The following is a 24,692-nucleotide window of genomic DNA, read 5'->3' on the forward strand; positions in this document are numbered from 1 at the left end:
ACGTGTACACAATTGATTCCACCATTAGCAAGCTGCGCTTTTTGCACATGCTGTATTTTGGAATTAAAATCTATGAATAAAGTATTTGGACTAAGATGAGTATAAAAACATGGTTATCCCCTACAAGCTACTATTACAATGCATTGTAAATTCATGAAATGAGAGTGTATCTTTACTCTCTCAGCATTCCATGATGGGACATTTAACCTATATTTCATGCTCTAATTAATTACATAAAATATGTTTTAAATTTCAGATTTACAAACTATTAAACAAGAGAAAATAATTCACTGAAATAGCTCAATTAACACCACACACAATTACAGAAAAAAGTCTCTAACAAGCTCATTAAAACACAGATTTTATGATAGAGAATTTCTGATGTCTCTTTTTAAGAACGTCACATTCTTTGCAGCATTTTGTGAGTCCATTCAATTTCTTGGTATTCATCCTGTAAGTCTGCAAAAAAGAACAGCAGATTAAAACATGGTTCATTTTCTTTGTTTTGAACAAGAATTGTCCATTTCCCTTTATTATGTAGTGAGGAAAACGTTCTAATCCCCAACACAAACGAAGGAAAACAATACATTTAATGTATTTAAGCGTTTTGCTGGATCGGGGCCTTAATACCTCATAGACTCAGACTTTAAGGCCAGAAGGGACCATCATGATCACCTAGTCTGACCTCCTGCACTCCTGTGATAGACCCCTCACCTCTGGCTGAGTTACTGACGTCCTCAGATCATGGTTTAAAGACTTCAAGTTACAGAGAATCCACCATTTTACTCTCGTTCAAACCAGCAAGAGACCTGTGCTACAGAGGAAGGTGAAACGGCCCAGGATCTCTGCCAATCTGACCTGGGGAAAAATTCCTTCCCGACCCCAAATACAGCAATCAGTTAGTCCCTGAGGATGTGGGCAAGACACGTGAGCCAGACACTTGGGAAAGAATTCTCTGTCGTGACTCAGAGCCCTCCCCATCTAGTCTCCCGTTGCCAGCCATTGGGGATATTGCCAATAGCAGTTGCAGATGGGTCATACGCCTTTGCAGACAACCTCCACTCTTATTAATCTATTTACTCTTGAGTTAATCATACTTAGCACCCACCTAGGGCTTTTCATCCATAGAGCTAAAAATACTTTGGAAAGGTGGGTAAAGTCTCATTATTCCCATTTCACAGATGGGGAAACAGCAATTCAGTAATTTACACAAGGCCACACAGAAGTAATCAATAAAATCAGCAACAGCAGATGGCCTTGTGGTTAAGGCACTGGCTTAGGACTCAGGAAATGTGAGTTTGATTCACAGCTCTATCAGCATCCCTGTGAGCCCTTGGGCAAGTTGTTTATCCCAGCCACCCAAGTCAATGGAAATTACCTGAGTGTCAAGGCTGTATGCATGGAGGTCTCTGGTTGGGTGGCCAGGGTGTAAGGTTGCCATACAACTCTCCCTGCTCCATCTGCAGCCCCTCCATGACTGTTGTATGAGGCAGGTTTTGGGGTCAGGGAGGCCATAGGTCTCTCACTTCTTGAAAGTGGACAGGCCAGGCCCATGCACTTTTCACCAGGGTGGACCCCACTCCCTTTCCCTCTGTAATAAATGAAAAGGGGTGGGGGGGAGCTTCCTTTTATGAACACCCAGCCAGCCAGTTAGCTATAAAATCCCTCTTGGTGGCTGTTCTCTGCTTACTTTACCTGTAAAGGGTTAACAAAGTTCCCCAGATAAAGGAAAAGGAGTGGGCACCTGAGCAAAAGAGCCAATGGGAGGCTAAAACCTTTTAAAATGGGAAAAAAGTCCCCTTTGTCTGTTGTACTCTGGAGAAGGAGACATGAAGCACCAATGCAGGAATGTTGTGTAAGGCTTGAAGCAGGTATGGAAATTCATCTTCCATACCTAGAAGAAATTATTTGGATAGGGCATGTTTAGTTAGACACAATCAGGGTTATTTCTTATTTTGGCTTGTGGATCTGCTCTGTGCTAACCCCTGATGCTTTTGTTTGCTTGTAACCTTTAAGCTGAACCCCCAAGAAAGCTAGTTTGGGTGCCTAGTTTTTGCAATTGCTCTTTTAAAATCTAGCAAAAGCCCCTAAGTTCCAGATGTATTTTTTTCCTTTTTGTTTTTAATAAAATTTACCTTTTTTAAGAACAGGATTGGATTTTTGGTGTCCTAACAGGTTTGTGTCTATGCTGTTTGATTAGCTGGTGGCAACAGCTAATTTCCTTTGTTTTCTTTCTCAGGTCTTCCCCGGAGGGATGTGTGTGTGAAAGGGCTTGAGGGTACCCCACAGGGAGGAATTCCCAAGTGCTCCTTCCTGGGTTCAATGGCTTTTTTTGTATTTGAATGGTGGCAGCGTTTACCAAGCCAAGCTCAGAGAAAAGCTATAACTTTTGGAGTGTAATACAAGCCTGGAGTGGAAAGTATTATTTTTTAAAATCCTTGCAGGCCTCCACCTTCTGCACTCTAAGTGCCAGAGTGGGAATTCAGCCTTGACAGCCTCCTCTTCCCTCCAAGGCCCCATCCTATGGTCAGGCTAACTTGGAGCCCAGTCGGGGAGCCCGGGCAGTTGTGGGACCCACAGCGGACCCTTGACCAGCCTGGGGTGTGGGCTGAGAACAGCCCCCGGTCTGTGTTCCCGTCCCCTGGGTTCCCCGCCCAGCGCAGGGCAGGTGGAGGTGGAGTGTCCGCGACAGCTCCACACAGCTGCCCGCACAGCTCTGTCCTTGACCCGGCTCCAGCCAGTGGCGGGAGGGCTCGGAGCTGCAGCCTGGCCATGGTAAGACTTGTACCATGGGCAGCTGTGTGGAGCCATGGATTCTCCATCTGCCCTGGGGGGGGGAATCAGGGGATGGAGACACAGGCAGGGGACTGCTTTTGGCACCCAGACCTTGCTCCATCTTCCAGCTTGGCCGGAGGTAGGATCTCTGAGGGAAGATGAGGGGTTGTGGGGGACGGGGCTTTGGGGGAAAGGGAAGGGGGAGGGGCAGGGCCCCCCCAAACCCTTCCCCCCGACTTGGGAAGGCTCTGACACCCTTGGCTGGGGTCACTGAATCTGCATAAAATGCAGCTCCTGCCCTCACAGGGATCTTCTGCATTAGACCCCTTTTTAAGGAGGGAGGGTGGAGTAACGGTGTTTCAAAGCTCATTCCCTCAGCCCCACTGAGCCATCCAGCCCTTGCTGGGGGGACGTTCCTGCTTCCCCACACAGTGCGGCTCCATATACTAAGGTAGTGGACTTCTCCCCATACATACAGGCAAGTTCGCACTCAAATGTCATGTCAGGGCCTGGTTCAGCAGCTGCCCCCTGTAGGGCAGCCTGCACATGAGCGAACGTGTGGCAGGCTGTTGTAGCATTTCATACCACTGGGGCAGAGAGGGTTCTGACTCCAGCCATGCCCAGGAAGAGAGAGCAGAGTTTTACCTGACAGCTTCTCGGTGAGTTTTTCCCAGTGAGACAAGCCGAGTTTGAGCATGGTGGAAATGTCTGTCTGCAGCTTTGTCACGATGGAGTCCTGCAGCAAACACATTGCACAGCACTTGAGCATGGAAGTGACCTCAAAGCAACTCAGTCCTGGCCGTCAGCTCATCTAGGGGAGAAGGAACCGAAATCTGCACCATCTGGTGCAGCGTCAGCTGAATAGTCTGTGAAGTTCTAATCACAATCAACCACTCCTGTGCAATGCCACCAACCAGTCATGCAGGTACCACCTAGGGCATCATGTGAAGGCTCTGGGGCTGCACAGGTGTAACCATGAACCTTGTTTGCCCTGCAGAACTTTTATTGCTGGTTATGACAGGCAGGAAGGAAAGAGCCCAGCTTGACCCTCAGATCCCAAGGGGAATTTACAGAACTGGCAAGTGGCTTGTAAACAGAGAACATTTCTTGTGGAGTGACAGTACAAATGATGCTCACAATGCCATTTTTACGGTCACTTTTCAGAATAGAACCATCTATTAAGGTTTCATCTGAGGAAGCCAAACACAGTGAACTGCATGAAACTCAATATGTCTATGCATATTGTGACAAAGTTCCTCCTCTATCTTGGTGGGTCTTGCGCTTATTGGCAGATTTGCTTGCCTTGGAGCTTCACAACGGCCCTCAGTTTGGCGGTTTTCATGAACCCACAGTCCAGGTCAACTCCTCCTGTGTCTGACCAGGAGTTGGGAGGTTTGGGGGGAACCCGGGCCCGCCCTCTACTCCAGGTTCCAGCCCAGGGCCCTGTGGAATGCAGCTGTCTAGAGTGCCTCCTGGAACAGCTGTGCGACAGCTACAACTCCCTGGGCTACTTTCCCATGGCCTCCTCCCAACCCCTTCTTTATCCTCACCACAGGACCTTCCTCCTGGTACCTGATAATGCTTGTACTCCTCAGTCCTCCAAAAGTCCGTGTTCTCACTCTCAGCTCCTAGCGCCTCTTGCTCCCAGCTCCTCACATGCGCACCACAAACTGAAGTGAGCACCTTTTTAAAACCCAGGTGCCCTGATTAGCCTGCCTTAATTGATTCTAGCAGCTTCTTGATTGGCTGCAGGTGTTCTAATCAGCCTGTCTGTCTTAATTGTCTCCAGAAGGTTCTTGATTGTTCTGGAACCGTCCCTGTTACCATACCCAGGGAAAAGGGACCTACTTAATCTGGGGCTAATATATCTGCCTTCTATTACTCTCCTGTAGCTATCTGGCCCGACCCTGTCACAATATCTAATTTATATATTGTGACTGGGCAAGGCCAGATGGCTATAGAAAAGTAGTGGGAGATAGATATATTAGCTCCAGGCTAAACAAATCCCTGGTACCAGGATAAGTGAAATGGAAGCTGCTCCAGGTCAATTAAGACACCTGGGGCCAATTAAGAACTTTCCAGCAGGCAGGGAGAATGCTAGGTTGATTGGGACAACTGAAGCCAATCAGGGGCTTCCTGAAACTAGTTAAAAGCCTCCCAGTTAGTCAGGTGGGTGTGTATGTCAGGAGCTGCAGGAGGAAGTTGCACTGTTGGAGAGACTGAGTAGTACATAGTACTACCATATCAAGCACAAGGAAGGAGGCCCTGAGGTAAGGGTGTAGTGGAGCTTGAGGAAGCGAGGGCTGCTGTGTGGGGGAAGTAGCCCAGGGAATTGTACATGTCATGTTTCTAAAAGGTCAGCTACCATAGATGATACTAATAGGGTCCCTGGGCTGGAACCCAGAGTAGAGGGTGGGCCTGGGCTCCCCCTGCCCACCTTTGCCCCCTGATTAATCATTGAGTCTGGGAGACAACAGAGACTGTGCAAGGAAGGATAACTTCTCTTCACCTCCCTAACTGGCTTATGATGAAAAGGGCTCAGTAGACTGTGACCCTTGTCTCTAGAGAAAGAAGGGTTATGTGGAGGGTCACAGTGAGCCTCTGAGGCTAGCAAAATCCACCAGGAAACACGGGACCCACGGAGGCAAGGACAGAGCTTTGTCACTATATATATATATATATATATATATATATATATATATATATATATAGGGGAAGTTTATAAAAATGAATATAAAACAGAACTAGGAATTGTAGAAAAATGATAAGGGAAGCAAAAGAATAAAGAGAATTCTACGGTCAGCAGAGTTAAGGAAAATAAGAAGTTTTTACAATATATTAGGAACAAAGAAGCCTAATAATGGCATTCTTCAATATTGTCCATTATTGAATGGATGTATGGTATTGGACTATTAATAGATGGAAAAGATAAAATTATCAATAATAATTCAGAAAAGACAATAGTGTTCAATAAATATTAGGCAACTAGCCAAAGACTCAAAAAGTAATAGCAAAATGCTTTTAAGTACATCATAAGCAGGAAGCCTGCTAAACAACCGGTGGGGCCACTGGATGATGGAGATGCTAAAGGAGCACTCAAGGACGATAAGGGCATTGTGAAGAAACTAAATTAATTCTTTTCATTGGTCTTCACAGCTGAGGATGTGAGGGAGATTCCCAAACCTGACCCATTCTTTTTAGGTGACAAATCTGAGGAACTGTCCCAGATTGAGGTGTCAATTAGGGGAGGTTTTGGAACAAATTGATAAACCAAACATAAATAAGTCACCAGGACCAGATGGTATTCACCCAAGAGTTCTGAAGGAACTTAAATGTGAAATTGCAGAACTACTAACTGTGGTATGTAACCTATCATTTAAATCAGCTTCTGTACCAAATGACTGGAGGATAGCTAATCATAGAATCACAGAATCATAGAATATCAGGGTTGGAAGGGACCTCAGGAGGTCATCTAGTCCAACCCCCTGCTCAAAGCAGGACCAATCCCCAATTAAATCATCCCAGCCAGGGATTTGTCAAGCCTGACCGTAAAAACTTCTAAGGAAGGAGATTCTACCACCTCCCTAGGTAATATGACTCCAATTTTTAAAAAGGGCTTCAGAGGTGATCCCGGCAATTACAGGCCAGTAAGTCTGACTTCAGTACTGGACAAACTGGTTGAAACTATAGTAAAGAACAAAATTGTCAGATATATTTTCCCCATAATTTGTTGGGGAAAAGTCAACCTGGTTTTTGTAAAGGGAAATCATGCCTCACCAATCTACTAGAATCCTTTGAGGGGGTCAACAAACATGTGGACAAGGGGGACCCAGTGGACATAGTGTACTTCCAGAAAGCCTTTGATAAGGTTTCTCACCAAAGGCTCTTAAGCAAAGTAAGCTGTCATGGGATAAAAGCGAAGGCCCTCTCATGGGTTGTTAACTGGTTAAAAAATAGGAAACAAAGGGTAGGACTAAATGGTCAGTTTTCAGAATGGAGAGAGGTAAGTAGTGGTTTCCCCAGGGGTCTGTACTGGGACCAGTCTTATTCAACATATTCATAAATGATCTAGAAAAAGGGGTAAACAGTGAGGTGGCAAAATTTGCAGATGATACAAAACTACTCAAGATAGTTAAGTCCCAAGCAGATGCAAAGAGCTATAAAAGGGTCTCACAAAACTGGGTGACTGGGCAACAAAATGGCAGATTAAACTGATTAGGATATGAAACGACTGCCATATGAGGAAAGATTAATAAGACTGGGACTTTTCAGCTTGGAAAAGAGATGACTAAGGGGAATATGATAGAGGTCTATAAAATCATGACTGGTGTGGAGAAAGTAAACAAAGAAGTGATATTTACTCCTTCTCATATCCCAAGAACTAGGGGTCACCAAATGAAATTAATAGGCAGCAGGTTTAAAAACAAACAAAAGGAAGTATTTTTTCACACAACGCACAGTCAACCTGTGGAACTCCTTGCCAGCAGATGTTATGAAGACCAAGACTATAACAGGGTTCAAAAAAGAACTAGATAAGTTAATGGAGGATAGGTCCATCTATGGCTATTAGCCAGGATGGACAGGGATGGTGTCCTTAGCCTCTGTTTGCCCCTCTTTTATACTTTCTTCCACTGCTAGAAAGATCCTTGCTGTGACATGGAGTCAGGCAGCCCCCATTGGTCAGGCAGTTCCCCATTGCACACGTGTTCTCTCTGAGAAGTCTCGCGGAGAGTGGATTCCCTTTAATGGGCCATCAGCACATGTCTGGCTGGTCCTTTGTGTTGGAATATGTAAGGGTTAAGTAAAGCCCTGGAAAACCGCTGGTATGCTGGCATGGTATTAGGGAGTAGAAGCATGGGCCGTTTCTGCACTTGATAAATAAAATGCTACCCCTCTCCCTTCCCTTTTGCTTGTGAAGGATTCATAAGCGTTGCATCTGGATAAGGAATGTGGGGATCTAAGGGATACTCTTTGGGTAAAGCAGTGTTATCTCCCCCTCCCTTCCTGTCCCAGCTACATAAATGAGCTCGGGGTCATGGCCCCTTCCTCCCTTCCCTGCGAACTGCTGATTAGGGGAAAACACAGTTACTTACCTCTCGTAACTGTTGTTCTTCAAGATGTGTTGCTCATGTCCATTCCAATAGGTGTGTACGCGTGCCGCATGCATGATCACCAGAAGGCTTTTCCCCTAGCGGTACCTGTCGGGTTGGCTGTGGAGACCCCTGGAGTGGCGCCTTCATGGCAGTGTATATAGGACCCTGCTGACCTGCCGCTCACTCAGTTCTTTCTTGCCAGAATACTCCAACAGTGGGGAGGCGGGCGGGATTTGGAATGGACATGAGCAACACATCTCAAAGAACAACAGTTATGAAAGGTAAGTAACCATTTTTTCTTCTTCGAGTGATTGCTCATGTGTATTCCAATAGGTGACTTCCAAGCAGTTGCCCAGGGGGAGGGGTCGGAGTTCACCTGATCGCTGAGTGCAGGACTGCCCTACCAAAGGCAGCATCATCCCTCGCCTGCTGGGTAATGGTGTACTGTGAAGTGAAGGTGTGGACGGAAGACCATGTTGCTGCCTTGCAGATATCCTGGATAGGGGACCTGCACCAGGAATGCCGTGGATGCCGTCTGTGCTCTGGTAGAGTGAGTCGTAAGCAGAGGGGCTGGAACTTTAGCCAGGTCATAGCAAGTCCTGATACAGGATGTGATTCGTGACAAAATGCGCTGTGATGAGATCGGAAGCCCCCTCATTCTTTCTGCGATGTCAATAAAGAGCTGTGGTGATTTATGAAATGGCTTTGTGCATTCAATGTAAAATGCCAAGGCATGTCTAACGTCCAGGGAATGGAATATACGCTCCCTGATAGTGGCATGGGGTTTAGGAAAGAACACCAGTAAAATATAGATCTTGGTTCACATGAAACTGGGATACAGCCTTAGGGAGAAACAAATGGTCCCTCAGACCAGACATCACTCACTCGATTTTCCAGAGGTGGGGCTCTCATATAGGTGTATAGAGTGGGCGATGCAAAAGTCCCACCGCGTGAGGGCTTCCCGACACAGGGGAGAGGAGCGAGCACTACCCTGTTTGTTTATATAAAACATTGCGCAGTATTGTCCACGAGCACTGATACGAATGTGCCCTGGAGGCAAGACTGGAATGCTTGGCATGCCAGGCGAACCGCCCTCAGCTCCCTTCCGTTGATGTGCAGCGATAGCTCTGTATGGGACTAGAGGCCCTGGGTTCTGATATTGCCCAGATGTGCTCCCCAACTGAGTGCCGAGGCCAGGGAGAGCGTAGGTTGGGGTTTGGCAAAGGGTACTCCTGCACAAACCAGCTGTGGTTGTAGCCACCAGTGGAGAGAGTTGAGAATCCGAGGCGGGAGGGTCACTATTGTGTCCGGTGGGCCCCTGCACAGTCTGGGCACTTGCGCTAACCATGCCTGGAGGGGCTGAAGGCGCAGCCTGGTGTGCTATACTACGTATGTACAGGCTGCCATGTGCCCCAATAGCCTCATGCAATTTCTGGCCGTAGTTGTGGGAAAGCGGTGCAGGGTCTCGATAATGTCCGTGAGTGCTTTGAAACGCAGTTCTGGAAAAAATGTCCTCACTTGCGTGGAGTTCAAGAGAGCTCCTATGAACTCTATTCTTTGTGTGGGGGTCAGTGTGGACTTGGGCTCATTCAACATAAGTCCCAGCCTGCAAAATATTCCACTGGTAAGGGACACATGTTCTGTCACCCATTCCTGGGAATCGGCCTTGATGAGCCAGTCATCCAGATATGGGAATACCTGCACCTGGTGCTCGCGGAGGAAGGCTGCCATGACCGCCATACACATGGTGAACACCCGGGGGGCCTTGAAAGGCCAAAAGGGAGCACCCTGAACTGGTAGTGCTGGCCACTGACTACGAATCTGAGGAAGCACCTGTGGGCTGGGAAAATGGAAATATGGAAATGTGTGTCCTTCAAGTCGAGGGCGGCGTACCAGTCTCCTGGATCCAGGGAGGGAATGATGGTGGCCAGAGAGACCATGTGAAACTTCACTTTCTTTATGAATGTGTTGAGGTCTTGTAGATTCAGGATAGGCCAAAGCCCGCCCTTGGCCCTGGGGATGAGGAGATAGAGGGACTAGAACCTATTGCCCCATAACTCCTGAGGAACCTCCTCTATTGCCCCTAGAGCTAGGAGGGAATGCACATCCTGCAAAAGGAGTTGCTCGTGAGAGGGGTCCCTGAAGAGGGATGGGGAAGGGGGTGGAAGGGCAAGAGGGAACAGAATTGGATAGAATATCCCACCCCTACTGTGCTGAGGACCCAGCGGTCTGACGTGATCTGAGACCAAGCATTGTAGAAGCGAGAGAGTCAGTTCACAAAGGGGGGTGGGGTGGGGGAAGGATCCAAGATAGCATCTGGTTCACTGTCCTTGGGCGCATATTCAAAGTTTGGCTTGGGCCCAGGGAGCTGTTTGGTCGAACCCTAGCCTTGGCCTGAGGAGGATTGTGGAGGGCGCCTCCTATTATTCCTGCCCCTTCTCCTTTGTGGATCTCGCCTAGGGGGCCCAGGGTAGAAGCAGGACAGGGGCTGAGGCCTAAAGGGTTTTCTCTGAGGCGCAGGGGTGTGTAGCCCCAGAGACTTCCGAGTCGCCCGCGAGTTCTTCAGGCTATGCAGGCACGTGTCCGTATTTTGGACAAACAGGCCCTCACAGTCAAAGGGGAGGTCCTGTATTGTGTTCTGGACCTCAGATGGAATCCCTAAAACCTGGAGCCAGGCGATGTGCCTCATAGCGATGGCGGTGGCCATGGTATGAGCTGCAGAGTCCGCCGCATCCAGGGCTGCCTGGAGGGAGGTCCTAGAGACTACTCCACCCTCCTCAAGGAGTGCGCCAAACTCCTTGCAAGAGCTGGCCAGGATTAACTCCTGGAACTTAGCTAACAAGCTCCAGGAATTAAAGGCGAAGTAATTCAGCACTGCCTGCTGGTTCGCTACTTGAAGCTGGAGCCTCCCAGTCAAATAGACTTTACGGATGAAGAGATCCAGCTTCTTGGCATCCTGTGACTTAGGTGCGGGGCCTGGCTGTCCCTGGCGCTCTTTGTGGTTTGCCACATCAACCACCAGAGTCCCCAGCCAGGGGTGGGTAAAAAGGTGCTTATAGCCCTTTTGTGGCACAAAATACGGTCTCTCAACCCCTTTAGCCATTGGTGGTATAGAGGCTGAGGTCTGCCAGAGCACCTTTGTGGTGTTCTGAATTGTCCTTATGAGGAGCAGGGCCACTCTAGAAGGACCTTCAGGAGTGAGGATGTCCACCATCGGATCTGAGTCCTCCGTAACCTCCTCTGTCTGGAGGTTAAGGTTATGGCCACCCTCCTAAGCAGGTCCTGGTGGCCTTTGGTGTCCTTTGGTGGGAGAGTGGTGGAGGTGTCTGCCACCGCCTCATCCGGCAAAGAGGAGGAAGAGGTTCCTGGGATAGGATCTTCCTGCCCTTCCGGTTCTCTGGAGGTTGGGTCAGGTACCTCGGAGCTCCCCGCGACCACATGTGGCTCACGTGTCACCGACATGGGTGCAGGAGGGGCTGCGCTTGCCTGTGGCTGCTCAGCAGCCCTGTCTCGTACGGAGTCCTCAGGGGCCCTAGGGGTGTAGCGTGCCAGTGACGTCGCTGATGGGGGGGCACGGGGTGCCGATGCTACCGATACCGGCCTGGATCCCTGACCCTGAGCCTGGTGGTAGGCCCAAGGGGTCCAAAAGGGCCATTGTACTGGGCCCTGCCACCGGGGCAGCCAGGTGCCGGTTGCTCTGCTGGCCTACGGTGCCGGGATTGGTGCCTGGACCAGGAGCGGTGGCGGCTGTGTCGGGAGACAGAAGACTCGGCTTCTGACCCTGACGAGTAGTCTGTACCTGACCACAGGGGCGCAGAGCCAGACGGTGCCGGCGAGCGGTATCAGGGGACCGCGATTGGCACCGCAGCATGGTGGGCTTCCCCCGACGACGAATTAACGGCGGTGTCACCAGCGGTGCCGCGATGGATGTTGGAGCTGCCCGTGGTGCCAGGCTCGATGCCGCAGTCGGTGCCGTTGCTGATGCTACCGGCCCTGCCTGCGTTGGCAAAGCCGGGCCCCGCACCTGCGGCGCCGGGTACTGCGCAGTCCTGGCGATGAGCTCTCGGGCCGCCTCATAGGTGTCTAGAGTGGAGGGGAGATCAAGCTCATCCTCCAAGTCGTCCCTGGTGGGGGAGTCCATTCTCGCCGGACTCAACAGCTCCGCCACTAGGGCCGGAATCAATGGTGCCACTTCTTGAGGACCAGACCGAGGGTGTCCCGCCAGAGGACGCACCCCACTAGAATCCCCCCATGGCTTCTTGATGAAGGAACATCCCCTGTCTGGCCTCTTTTTCTTACGTGGCACCGGGGATTGGGAACGGTGCCACCTGGAGGCACTGGCCTTGAGGGCTGGGGAGCAGTGCCGGTGCTCCCTGGCAGAGTCCTTCCTCGGTGCCGGGACATCCCACACTGAGGCAGGTGCGCTGCACACTGAGGATGCCAGTGCCGGTTCTGGCTGAGGCCGAAGGGCTGACTCCATTAGGAGGAGCTTAAAATGATAGTCCTGCTCTCTCTTAGTCCTGGGTCTGAAGCTCCTGCAAATTGGGCCCTTATCTTTCTGATGGCCCTCCCCGAGGCACTTGAGACAGGCGGCGTGCGGATCACTTGTGGGCATAGGCCTCGCACACCTCTTGCACGCCTTAAACCCCTGCGACCAAGACATGGTCACTGGGGAGAGAAGAATGGGGGGAGAGCCCCCCAAAGTAAGCTAAACTAATCTACAACTATTAATAACTAACTGACTAACGACTATTTACACAAAACAAGGGAACCACTTGGTAAGGCACTTGCAGATGCAAGTGACTGAGCTGTTCCAAAGACCATCGCAGGCGGTAAGAAGGAACTGAGCAGGCGGCAGGTTGGCAGGGTCATATATACACAGCCATGAAGGCGCCGCTCCAGGGGTCTCCACAGCCGACCTGACGGGTACCGCTAGGGGAAAAGCCTTCTGGCGATCATGCATGCAGCACGCACAAACACATATTGGAATGCACATGAGCAATCACTCGAAGAAGAACTTGTGGCTACAGTTACTGCAAAAAAATGTATCTTCAAGGAAAAATGTCTGTATGATATGCTTAATGCTGTAAACAGTAAACAGGTGCATGTATAATCATATTCAGCTTATAGCTATTAATATTCATTGTATGGGCATTCATATTACTCAATAAGGGTTTTGGGGGTGTTGTAGTAAATGTGGGTATTTACAAACCAACTTAGATAAAAGAGTGTGAAGTGATTAACTCAGTGCTTACTCGACGATTGGGTCGAGGGGAACAAGTATCGCAATAAAGAAGCCCGTACTCAAATCTGCCTCTGGGTCAACCTGCTCCTTTTCTTCTAACACTTTGTTGCCACTGAAAGGCCAGCTGTGGGCATCTCCCAACCTCACAACATAGTTCAGTAACACATCCAGCAACACTTCATACCTTCGCATACAACGATAGCACATGTGAGTCAACAGGATATTTATGTTCAAAAGATGAAGACATTTAAATGATACCTCACAAGGCAGCCTTGTACAAAACATATCAATCACATGACAGTGATGAATATGGGGGTTCCAGGGTGCTACTTTGAGGTAAAGAGTGTCACACTCATATCATACAATAATGATAACACTCTTTCCATTCCACTAGTATCTTGGGACGATATTAAACAGCAGCTTCTAAAATTAGACATTTATAAATCAGCAGATCCAGATAACTTGCATTCAAAAGTACAAAAAGAGCTGGCTGACGAACTCACTGAACAATTGCTGTCGATTTTCAATAAAGTCTTGGAACACGGGGGAAGTTCCAGAAGACTGGAAGAAAGCTAATGTTGTGCCAATATTTAAAAAGATTAAACAGGATGACCTGGGTAATTATAGGTCTGTCAGTCTGACATTGATCCTCGGCAAGATAATGGAGTGGCTAATACAATCAACCCACAGGTGTCAAACAGTTACAGCCCTTATTTTATGAGGACCACATCTTGAAAGAATTTTTTCCCTAAACCCCTTCTGCTGGGTTCCAAACAACCCCCAAAACTTGCTAGTCTCATAATCAGAAGCAAAGTCCCCATTGACCAATTCAAAGCAACACCAGATCCTGCCAAAACAGTTGCAAAACCTGCAGACATATCTCCAGTGCTATGATGGTCAATCCACCCACCCCCTCTCCACAACACACTTTTCAAGATCCAGGGGTCCTACATATGCCTATCCCAGCGTATGGTGTACCTCATCCATTGCATCAAATGCCCCAACAACCACCATGTGGGTGAAACCAGATAATCACCACACCCTTCAATGAACTCACACAGAAAAATGAAAAGAGACAAAACCACCCTGCCACCAGTGGGGGAACACTTTACACAGAGCGATCACTCTATAGCTGATCTCTCAGGCCTCGTCCTCAAAGGCAACCTGCACAACACTCTCAAAAGACAAGCCTGGGACCTTAAATACATAACTCTGTTAGACACCAAAAATCAAGGATCAACAGAGACACTGGATTTGTGGCTTATTGCAACAATCTGTAACCTACTAACCCTCCTTTGTCCTATGACTGCAGAGGTGTTACCTGCCCACTGTATGCAAAGTGGTGCCGCATGTTAAACCCTTATGCTTAACCATCAGTATCACCTCGTATTTATTTGTGACACACTAGTTACCTTTTCTAGACCTGAAGAAGAGCTCTGTGAAGCTTGAAAGCTTGTCTTTCTACCAACAGAAGCTGGTCCAACAGAACATATTACTTCATCCACCTTGTCTATATCAGGGGACAGCATTTACAATGTCACCAGAACGGTTCGCATCTCACAGTTGCTTTTTGTAATAACTAGGCAGTAGCTATGCTCAGTACTATCCACAGGGCCGGTTCAACAAGCCTTCACACTCACTGGGAGCCCCATCAGTTTGCATGCGTAAAAATAGAGAGCAGCATCAAAATGCTTGTTTGCATCTTCCAGTGTCCTGCAAATACTTGGATTCACCTACAAACAGATGTGCTCACAGTTACCATGGGCACATAGCTTTAACGGGCTTGCGGAAAGTGTTGCTCGTTACACTGAGCCAGGTGACCCGCTTGTTGTTCTATACAAAGAAGGTACGAGTTGCTGGAGCATACACTGACTCTCAGGGAAATGGTGCGATCACTACTCTTTCTTGCTACACCTTCGAGTTCCCTGCAGTTCACTGTGGAGAGATCAGTTACACTCTGATCACCTGTTGTCTCTTGTCTTATACTTGGATAGTAAGCTCTCTGGGGCAGAGTCTGTCCTTTTGTTCTATGTTTATACAGCGCCCAAAACGGTAGGGTCTGGCCATGACCAGTGCTCCTTAGCGCTATGGTAACACAAATAATAAATATCAATGATTCTGCAAACTATGCTCACACTTACTTTAAAGCCCACTTGTGGTTCCACTGGAGTCAATGGTCCTATTCATTAGTCACATGCGTGTTTGCAAGTTCAGACCCTTAAAGGACGCCTTGAATATCAAGGTCACATTGTGTCTACTCTTGGTGGAAACTGAACATCCCATGAAGCAGGGGGTTTGCGCCAATATCTTTGGCCCACATTCTGGCTGGGTAGCTTGCTCTGGGCCACTCCCTCTGTGGACACTGTACTGTGGCCAGACAGCACCACCCAAACCCATAAATACAGCCCCACAGAGCAGGGGGGAGCATCCCTCACCTTCAGTTCCTGGAGCTGCATGTTCATCTTCTCCTTTGCCATCTCAAACATTCCACCCGCCGCCTTTTTCTCAATGCTCTCCTTGAGGGTATTTTGCATCCTCTGGCAGGATTGTGGCCCGTGGATCTTAGCCGCCTCTGTTGGAAAGATGGAAGCAGTCAGAGCTCTAGACAAGAGTGGGCAGGATTTGGGCAGGGAGGGTGGTGGGTGCTGGGTTTAGATGAAGAAAAGAATGGCAGCCAATGGCATTGACAGCACCACCGGAGGGGACATCTAGCTGATTCTTCTAGTGACAGTGACTTTAGTGCTGGAGAAAGGAGCCAGCCTGGATGCCCCGGAGAATGACACTCCCTCATATTCCTCAATGCAAATGACGCTGCCATGTTCACACGTGCCCCAGCCCAGAGTGGGAGGGGCCTCACCACCTCAGGGCACTGCAGAGATGCCAGTGAAACTCTGAGCAGGAATTGATTTGTGCCAGATCCCAATTCCTGTTCCAAGACTCTTCCCCATCCCACGCCTCTGCCTCAGCGAAGTGCCCTGGTTCCTTCTCCCGTGCCTCTTTAATCCTTCTGGAACTCCTCTACCCAGGGCCATCCCTAGGGAGATGTGGGGCCTGGGACATAGGCGCCGAGTTTCTAATTTGCCCAGGGGTGCTCCCCCAGGCTCCGTCCAGGCCCCACCCCCACTCCACCCCTTTCCCCAAGGCACCACCCCTTTTCCCTCCTCCACCCCGCCCTGCCTCTTCCCTGCCCAGTTCCGCTCCCTCCCCGGAGCGCGCTGCGCCCTCACTCCTCCCCCCAGTGCCTCCTGATGCTGCGAAACATCTGATATGCGGCAGGCAGTAGGTGTGCGAGGGAGGGGGAGGCGCTGATTGGCGGGGCCTGACAGTGGGCAGGAGGCGCTGGGGGGAGGGGAAGGTTCTGGTAGGGGGCTCCTCCTTGAATCATAGAATCATAGAATATCAGGGTTGGAAGGGACCCCTGAAGGTCATCTAGTCCAACCCCCTGCTCGAAGCAGGACCAATTCCCAGTTAAATCATCCCAGCCAGGGCTTTGTCAAGCCTGACCTTAAAAACCTCTAAGGAAGGAGATTCTACCACCTCCCTAGGTAACGCATTCCAGTGTTTCACCACCCTCCTAGTGAAAAAGCTTTTCCTAATATCCAATCTAAACCTCCCCCACTGCAACTTGAGACCATTACTCCTCGTTCTGTCATCTGCTACCATTGAGAACAGTCTAGAGCCATCCTCTTTGGAACCCCCTTTCAGGTAGTTGAAAGCAGCTATCAAATCCCCCCTCATTCTTCTCTTCTGCAGGCTAAACAATCCCAGCTCCCTCAGCCTCTCCTCATAAGTCATGTGTTCTAGACCCCTAATCATTTTTGTTGCCCTTCGCTGGACTCTCTCCAATTTATCCACATCCTTCTTGTAGTGTGGGGCCCAAAACTGGACACAGTACTCCAGATGAGGCCTCACCAATGTCGAATAGAGGGGAACGATCACGTCCCTCGATCTGCTCGCTATGCCCCTACTTATACATCCCCAAATGCCATTGGCCTTCTTGGCAACAAGGGCACACTGCTGACTCATATCCAGCTTCTCGTCCACTGTCACCCCTAGGTCCTTTTCCGCAGAACTGCTGCCTAGCCATTCGGTCCCTAGTCTGTAGCGGTGCATTGGGTTCTTCCTTCCTAAGTGCAGGACCCTGCACTTATCCTTATTGAACCTCATCAGATTTCTTTTGGCCCAATCCTCCTTGCCCCCCAGCCCGCCTGCCGCTCTCCTCCCCATTCGCCTCCTCACCCCGCTTGCCCTCCTGCCTCACTTCCCTGCCCACCTCCTCATGATTTTATCAAAAGCGCGGGGCCTGGGGCAGTCGCCTCGATTTGCCATATCCAAGGGACTGCTCTGCCTCCACCCATCCACAAGGATCTCAGACTGATCCTAGTAGTAGAGAGAGAGAGAAAGAGACAGACAGACACACACACACATAGCATGGAGCACGGGGTCATGAGACCTGAGCCAGAGGCTGTGAACCAAAGTCAGGCCATGTATTAAAGCTGGTGCTTACAAGTTCACTGTCTGGTACATGAACTGGGCAAGGATCCTGCTAGCATTGGTAAAACACAGGCACTTCTAAGAAGCACCAGTCATTGGGTATGTATGTAAACACATTCCAGAAGGCTAGCACAAGTACACCCCCAATCTAGCACAAGATAAGAGGATTTGACAGAAGTGATGAATAAGGATGTTTTGCCAGAGACATCAGGAGCAAGGAGGTAACAAGCAGGTGTCATGGAACACATAAGGCCGTCTGTAAGTTGTTTGTCTCAGTCTATTAAATGTTGGGGAACCTCGCCTTAACCCTTTGCATGGCTGACAGGACAGCAGAAATTCCACCTGCTGGCTGAGCCGCTCCTTGCCAGGGGGCACTGTGCCTGGAAGGCAATAAACCTGGCCAAGTGCCTTTGTCACTGAACTGTGCCTCTGGTCTTTCTTTATGAGTAACATCGAGGGCTGCTGAATTAGCAGGCTGCACTATTTGCTAGTGCTGATAATGCCGGAGCTCCAGGAACAGAAGCACTGAGCAGCTGTAACAGCTTAGCAGCCTGGACAGCATTACTATGGTAATGACAACCCCCAGTCACCAAACCTTCCAGCCAGGCCCAAACAGAGACCCACCCCATCCCCTACCTGGTCATCACTCTCACAATGACCCTCAGCAAGTATCTATCCTCTGTCCCAGAGATATGCCTCAGTCCAATCCCCCATCCCCAGAAACACTGAGAATCACCACCCCGCACCCCAATTTCCAGGTGAGTTTCCAGTTAAAAGGCAAGGGAGCCATGACTGGTTCAAGTCCTCAGCCTCTCTGCTGAGATTGTCAATAATTGGACTGAGTTCATGGGTGGCTTCTGAGTTGTTGACATCCGTCCCCTAGCACCTGGGCCAATGCCCACCTGTGACAATTTGGGAATCTGTCTGTACAAACGTATGACTTCTGTTTGACACCGGTGGATGTTGCAGGTCCTGTGCCAGGCTGCAGACTCCATTTTGAAAGTGAGAGCTAGCTGTCCTCTCTGTTATGCTATTGCCTTTGTATTGGGCTGAAATTCCAATGCACAGTGACACAGGGCTGATAACGGATGGTCTTTAACAGAAGATATTGAAATGTAATTGCCCTAGACAGTGGACTAGCTCACCCAAGGGAACTGATATGTCAAGGTAGAGGTTGCCTGGGCAACAAAGTCACCTGACAGGGGTTTGTGTTCACATGAAGAAGCTGGCAAGGGTATTGCCTGACAAAAGGTGCTAAAAGTGATAAAGAGGGATGAGCGGATCTATGGGGTCTTTGGCTGTTTTGTTTCTACCTCAAAAGGAGAAAGAAGCAACTTGGCATGCAGGGGCTGCAACAGGCAGAGGGTGTGTCAAGGTTCCTCCCCTACTCTGAACTCTAGGGTACAGATGTGGGGACCTGCATGAAAACCTCCTAAGCTTACTTTTACCAGCTTAGGTTAAAACTTCCCCAAGGTACAAATTAATTTTATCCTTTGTCCTTGGAATATCCACTGCCACCACCAAACTCTAACTGGGTTTACTGGGAAACATAGTTTGGACACGTCTTTCCCCCCAAAATCCTCCCAACCCTTGCACCCCGCTTCCTGGGAAAGGTTTGGTAAAAATCCTCACCAATTTGCATAGGTGACCACAGACCCAACCCCTTGGATCTGAGAACAATGAAAAGCATTCAGTTTTCTTACAAGAAGACTTTTAATAGAAATAGAAGTAAATAGAGGTAAAGGAATCACCCCTGTAAAATCAGGATGGTAGATACCTTACAGGGTAATTAGATTCAAAACATAGAGAATCCCTCTAGGCAAAACCTTAAGTTACAAAAAAGACACACAGACAGAAATAGTTATTCTATTCAGTACAATTCTTTTCTCAGCCATTTAAAGAAATCATAATCTAACGCATACCTAGCTAGATTACTTACTAAAAGTTCTAAGACTCCATTCCTGGTCTATCCCTGGCAAGAGCAGCATACCGACAGACACAGACCCTTTGTTTCTCTCCCTCCTCCCAGCTTTTGAAAGTATCTTGTCTCCCCATTGGTCATTTTAGTCAGGTGCCAGCGAGGTTACCTTTAGCTTCTTAACCCTTTACAGGTGAGAGGATTTTTCCTCTGGCCAGGAGGGATTTTAAAGGCGTTTACCCTTCCCTTTATATTTATGACAGGGTGCCTGCTTGCTTTCCTGAGCCCAGATGGCCCCAGGGACTGCCAAGGGAAGAGGTTAAACTGGCAAGGGAAAAGGAAACAAGCTGACCCGGGGGAAGAAGGCTCCATGTTGCAGCCCACAAGCCGTGCACTGAAGCAGGACTATGGATAACCCAAGGGACCCTGACCTCAGCCCAAAGAATGCCTTGGAGCGGTGAGGAAACAGAGGCAGGGAAATGCATGTAGGGTTTAGTGTTGTGTGTGCTCGGTATTCTCCTGTGCTTTATCTGAAAAAGTCTCTCTTTGGTGTTGAATGCTTCACAACTACTGCCTGCCTCTGCAGAGAGTTACACTGTAAACCAGAAGCTTCACACCTTTGAGGTGGAGTTCTTGGAGAGGGTGTGTTTAAGTAACTGGGGTGTCTTAGGGAGGATCAGTTTGTGGCCTGGGGGCCCAACACAGGAGGTGTGAGGAGCTCCATTTCCGTGAAGGGGTAGCAGACTGGGAGTTGATGTCCAGGAAATGTTCCAGAGAGGCCAAGGGAGGAACCAGTGCTGCACCCCACTGAGACCCAGGGAAGTTTAAAACTCCCAGGGATCCAGAGGCTTGGATTCCCCTCACGCAGTCTGCTGGATAGCTGGAAGGGAGCACCGGCCGGATCTACGGCACCATCAAACCCATGTTGCCCAAGAACACCAATTTACATATTTTGCTTCATACTTTACTGGTGCTAATGAAACTGAGATGGTCCCTGTAACTAGTCCCCAGTGAGAGGCAAGAAGAGTTCTATCTGCCTGGAAAAAACATCTCAAGAGGCCAGAGAACAAACTTCTTCTTCGCTTTCCTGTCCCATTTTAGTCAGGGTCAGTGGCTCTTGTTCTTGGTTTCCAAGCATTCCTGTCAAGTGTATCTTCCAGCCTGACACGAAACTTCTTCATGTCCTCCTCCAGCATCTCAAACCACCCTTTTCTGGGTCTTCCTCATGGTCTTTGTCCTGTGAATAGTAGATATTGTACTCTCTCAATGTGTTGTTGTCTCACACAACCCAACTACCTCAGTCAACACTCCTTCAGCTTTTTCCTGATGGGATGTACCTGCATCATTCCATCTCACTGATTAGCCTCTCAGTTCTGGTCTTACCCATTGTCCCCCAGAGCATTCTCATTTCTGCAGTGTGAAGTAGTCATTCTCTCTTCCTCCTTGGCCAGCATTCTGACCTGTATGTCATGGCTGGTCTAACTATGGTCTTATACGCTTTGCTCTTTAGTTTTCTTGGCATCTTGGTACTAAAGAGAACTCATCAACTCCCTCCATTTACACACCAAGTGCTCTTCATGAGACTCTTAACATCCATTTCCACATTCCCATCAAGGCTCAACACTGATAAGAGGTATTTAAATTGTTGCATGTATTGTAACGCTATACCATCCAGCTTAATGGCTTCTCCTTGTCCCTCTCCATAAAGCATCATGTGTATTCCATCTTTTGTCAGCTGATTTGTAAACCGTGTTCTTCTCCTGCAGCCATCCATCATTCTAGGCCCCTTTCTAGTTCATGTTTATCCTTGTGACACAACATTATGTCATCCGTGAAAAGCACGCTCCATGGAGCCTCTCTCCTAATGCCCTGCCTCAGGGTGTCCATTACAATCACAAATAGGAATGGCTTAAAGCTGATCCTTGTTGTAGACCTTACGGTAAATGGCCCACTGGAGCCAGAGCTGCTCCTCACTACTATTTTGCGGCCCTCGTACATGTCCATGATCATCTGAATATATAACTCCAGCAGATTGTGAGTCCACAGGCATCACCTCTAGGGATGCTCTTATAAGCCTTCTCTAAGTCCACAAACACTAAATGAAATTCCTTGCATTTCTCTCTGTACTTCTCCTGCAGGATTTGGGCTGTAGACACTGCGTTGATCATTGACCTTCCTGGCACAAACCCAAATTGTCTGTCACTTACTTGATGCTCCAGTTCCTCACAAAGTCTTTTCTCGATAATTCTTTCCAGTCATTTCATCATATGACTCATTTACTTGATGGGTTGGTGCCCAGAAATCTGAAAACTCTTTCTGCCCTTAAGTTCATAAGGGGGTCATAGAAGCATAGAATCATAGACTATCAGGGTTGGAAGGGACCTCAGGAGGTCATCTAGTCCAACCCCCTGCTCAAAGCAGGACCGATCCCCAACTAAATCATCCCAGCCAGGGCTTTGTCAAGCCTGACCTTAAAAACTTCTAAGGAAGGAGATTCCACCACCTCCCTAGGTAACACATTCCAGTGTTTCACCACCCTCCTAGTGAAAAAGTTTTTCCTAATATCCAACATAAACCTCCCGCACTGCAACTTGCGACCATTACTCCTCGTTCTGTCATCTGCCACCACTGAGAACAGTCTAGATCCATCCTCTTTGGAACCCCCTTTCAGGTAGTTGAAAGCAGCTAACAAATCCCCCCTCATTCTTCTCTTCCGCAGACTAAATAATCCCAGTTTCCTCAGCCTCTCCTCATAAGTCATGTGTTCCAGCCCTCTGATCATTTTTGTTGCCCTCCACTGGACTCTTTCCAGTTTTTCCACATCCTTCTTGTAATGTGGGGCCCAAAACTGGACACAGTACTCCAGATGAGGCCTCACCAGTGCCGAAAGAGGGGAATGATCATGTCCCTCAATCTGCTGGCAGTGCCCCTACTTATACAGCCCAAAATGCCATTAGCCTTCTTGGCAACAAGGGCACACTGTTGACTCATATCCAGCTTCTTGTCCATTGTAACCCCCAGGTCCTTTTCTGCAGAACAGCAGCCTAGCCATTCGGTCCCTAGTCTGTAGCGGTGCATGGGATTCTTCCGTCCTAAGTGCAGGACTCTGCACTTGTCCTTGTTGAACCTCATCAGATTTCTTTTGGCCCAATCCTCCAATTTGTCTAGGGCCCTCTGTATCCTATCCCTACCCTCCAGCATATCTACCATGCCTCCTAGTTTAGTGTCATCTGCAAACTTGCTGAGGGTGCAATCCACTCCATCCTCCAGATCATTAAGGAAGATATTGAACAAAACCGGCCCCAGGACCGACTCTTGGGGCATTCCACTGGATACCGGCTGCCAACTGGACATGGAGCCATTGATCACTACCTGTTCAGCCTGATGATCTAGCCAGCTTTCTATCCACCTTATAGTCTATTCATCCAGCCCATATTTCTTTTACTTCCTGGCAAGAATACTGTGGGAGGCCATGTCAAATGCTTTGCTAAAGTCAAGGAATAACACGTCCACTGCTTTCCCCTCATCCACAGAGCCAGTAGGGTCAGTAGGGGAACCCAGGCCTGCCCACTCCACTGGGTTCCAGTTCAGGGCCTCAAGCTAGAAAACCTGGATCAGCATGTGTCGACTCTGGCTGTGCCCTGAGCTCCTTCCTACCTTCCCTCAGGTTTCTGCAAGCTTTTCAGCCTGGTGCTCTGGTTGTCTCTTTCTAGGGTGTTGTCCCTCTTGGCAGGAGTTCCCTTCTCCGCCTGCTCACTCCTCTGGCAGGTGCCACGGCCCTCTGCTTCTTGGCCCTTTGATACTCCCAGCTGTGGTGAGGTTGCCAATCAGCAGGGCCTGTGCTAAACCTTTGCTTGCTGGGCCAGCGTGGGGTACATACACCCCATTACAGTCAGTAATAACGACATGCTTAAATATCCCCTTTAGGCTTGAAGATAGAGACCAATGTCTTGCAGGCTTCTCTGAGTAGTTACAACAGCTCCTGAAGAAGCTTGTAGAAGGAAGATAATATGGATGGTGAGAGTTCAGTTGTTGTGACCTGCACTGGATGTGCCATGTTGGTCTTTCTTCCACAGGACAGAAGTGACTTTGTCTGTACAAACTGAAAGCTGGTCTCCATATTGGAAGAGAAGGTTCAAGGTCTGGAGAAACAAGTATCGACCCTGCGTTACATAAGAGAAACTGAAGATTTCCTGGACAGATGTCAGGATATGCTTCTATGGACACAACGTTCTGAAGATTCAGAGCAGGCTGCACAGCGGGGACAGGAGGACGGTGAAGAAATTTGGCAGCATGTGACCTCCAGAAGAAGAAAGGGGAGCGTCCATGTACTAGCAGGGCAGATACAGGTAAGTAACCGTTTTCATGTTTTCTCCACAGGTACTAATGCGGAAAGTGGACTAGATGATACATCTGAGGGAAGGGAACAGAAGGAGACTCCACCGATTGGAAGGCATGAGATGCGCTGTCCTAGGGTTGGGGGTTCCACGACCACCGCTGCCAAGAGAAGGAGGTGGGTGGTGATGGTCGGGGACTCTCTCCTCAGGGGGACTGAGTCATCTATCTGCCGCCCTGACCGGGAAAACCGAGAAGTCTGCTGCTTGCCAGGAGCTAGGATTTACGATGTGACGGAGAGACTGCCGAGACTCATCAAGCCCTCGGATCACTACCCCTTCCTGCTTCTCCACATGGGCACCAATGATACTGCCAAGAATGACCTTGAGAGGATCACTGCGGACTACGTGGCTCTGGGAAGAAGGATAAAGGAGTTTGAGGCGCAAGTGGTGTTCTTGTCCATCCTCCCTGTGGAAGGAAAAGGCCCCAGTAGCGACGGTCAAATTGTGGAAGTCAACTAATGGCTACACAGGTGGTGTGGGAGAGAAGGCTTTGGATTCTTTAACCATAGGATGGTGTTCCAAGAAGGAGTGCTAGGCAGAGACAGGCTCCACCTAACAAAGATAGGGAAGAGCTTCTTTGCAATCAGGCTGGCTAACCTAGTGAGGAGGGCTTTAAACTAGGTTCACCAGGGGAAGGAGACCAAAGCCCTGAGGTAAGTGGGACGTGGTATACCAGGAGGAAGCAGAAGCAGGAGAGCGTGAGAAGGGAGGGCTCCTGCCTCATACTGAGAAAGAGGGACGATCAGCGAGTTATCTCAAGTGCCTGTACA

General features: G+C 49.1%; 1 protein-coding gene across 1 annotated transcript in view; it reads right to left on the minus strand.

Annotated features, from left to right (window-relative positions):
• Positions 1 to 269: 269 nt before the first annotated feature.
• Positions 270 to 24,692, minus strand: part of NUGGC (nuclear GTPase, germinal center associated) — an 81,268-nt gene continuing 56,845 nt past the window's right edge. Inside the window, exons 17-19 of the mRNA XM_084623191.1 lie at positions 15,549 to 15,685; positions 3,421 to 3,511; positions 270 to 459 (exon numbers count right to left, since the gene is read on the minus strand). Coding sequence (XP_084479317.1) covers positions 401 to 459; positions 3,421 to 3,511; positions 15,549 to 15,685 — 287 coding nt within the window. The 3' untranslated portion in view covers positions 270 to 400. The remainder of the gene's footprint in view (positions 460 to 3,420; positions 3,512 to 15,548; positions 15,686 to 24,692) is intronic.

This window comes from Lepidochelys olivacea (assembly GCF_965140295.1).
Source record: "Lepidochelys olivacea isolate rLepOli2 genome assembly, chromosome: 3".
Lineage (NCBI taxonomy): Eukaryota > Metazoa > Chordata > Testudines > Cheloniidae > Lepidochelys > Lepidochelys olivacea.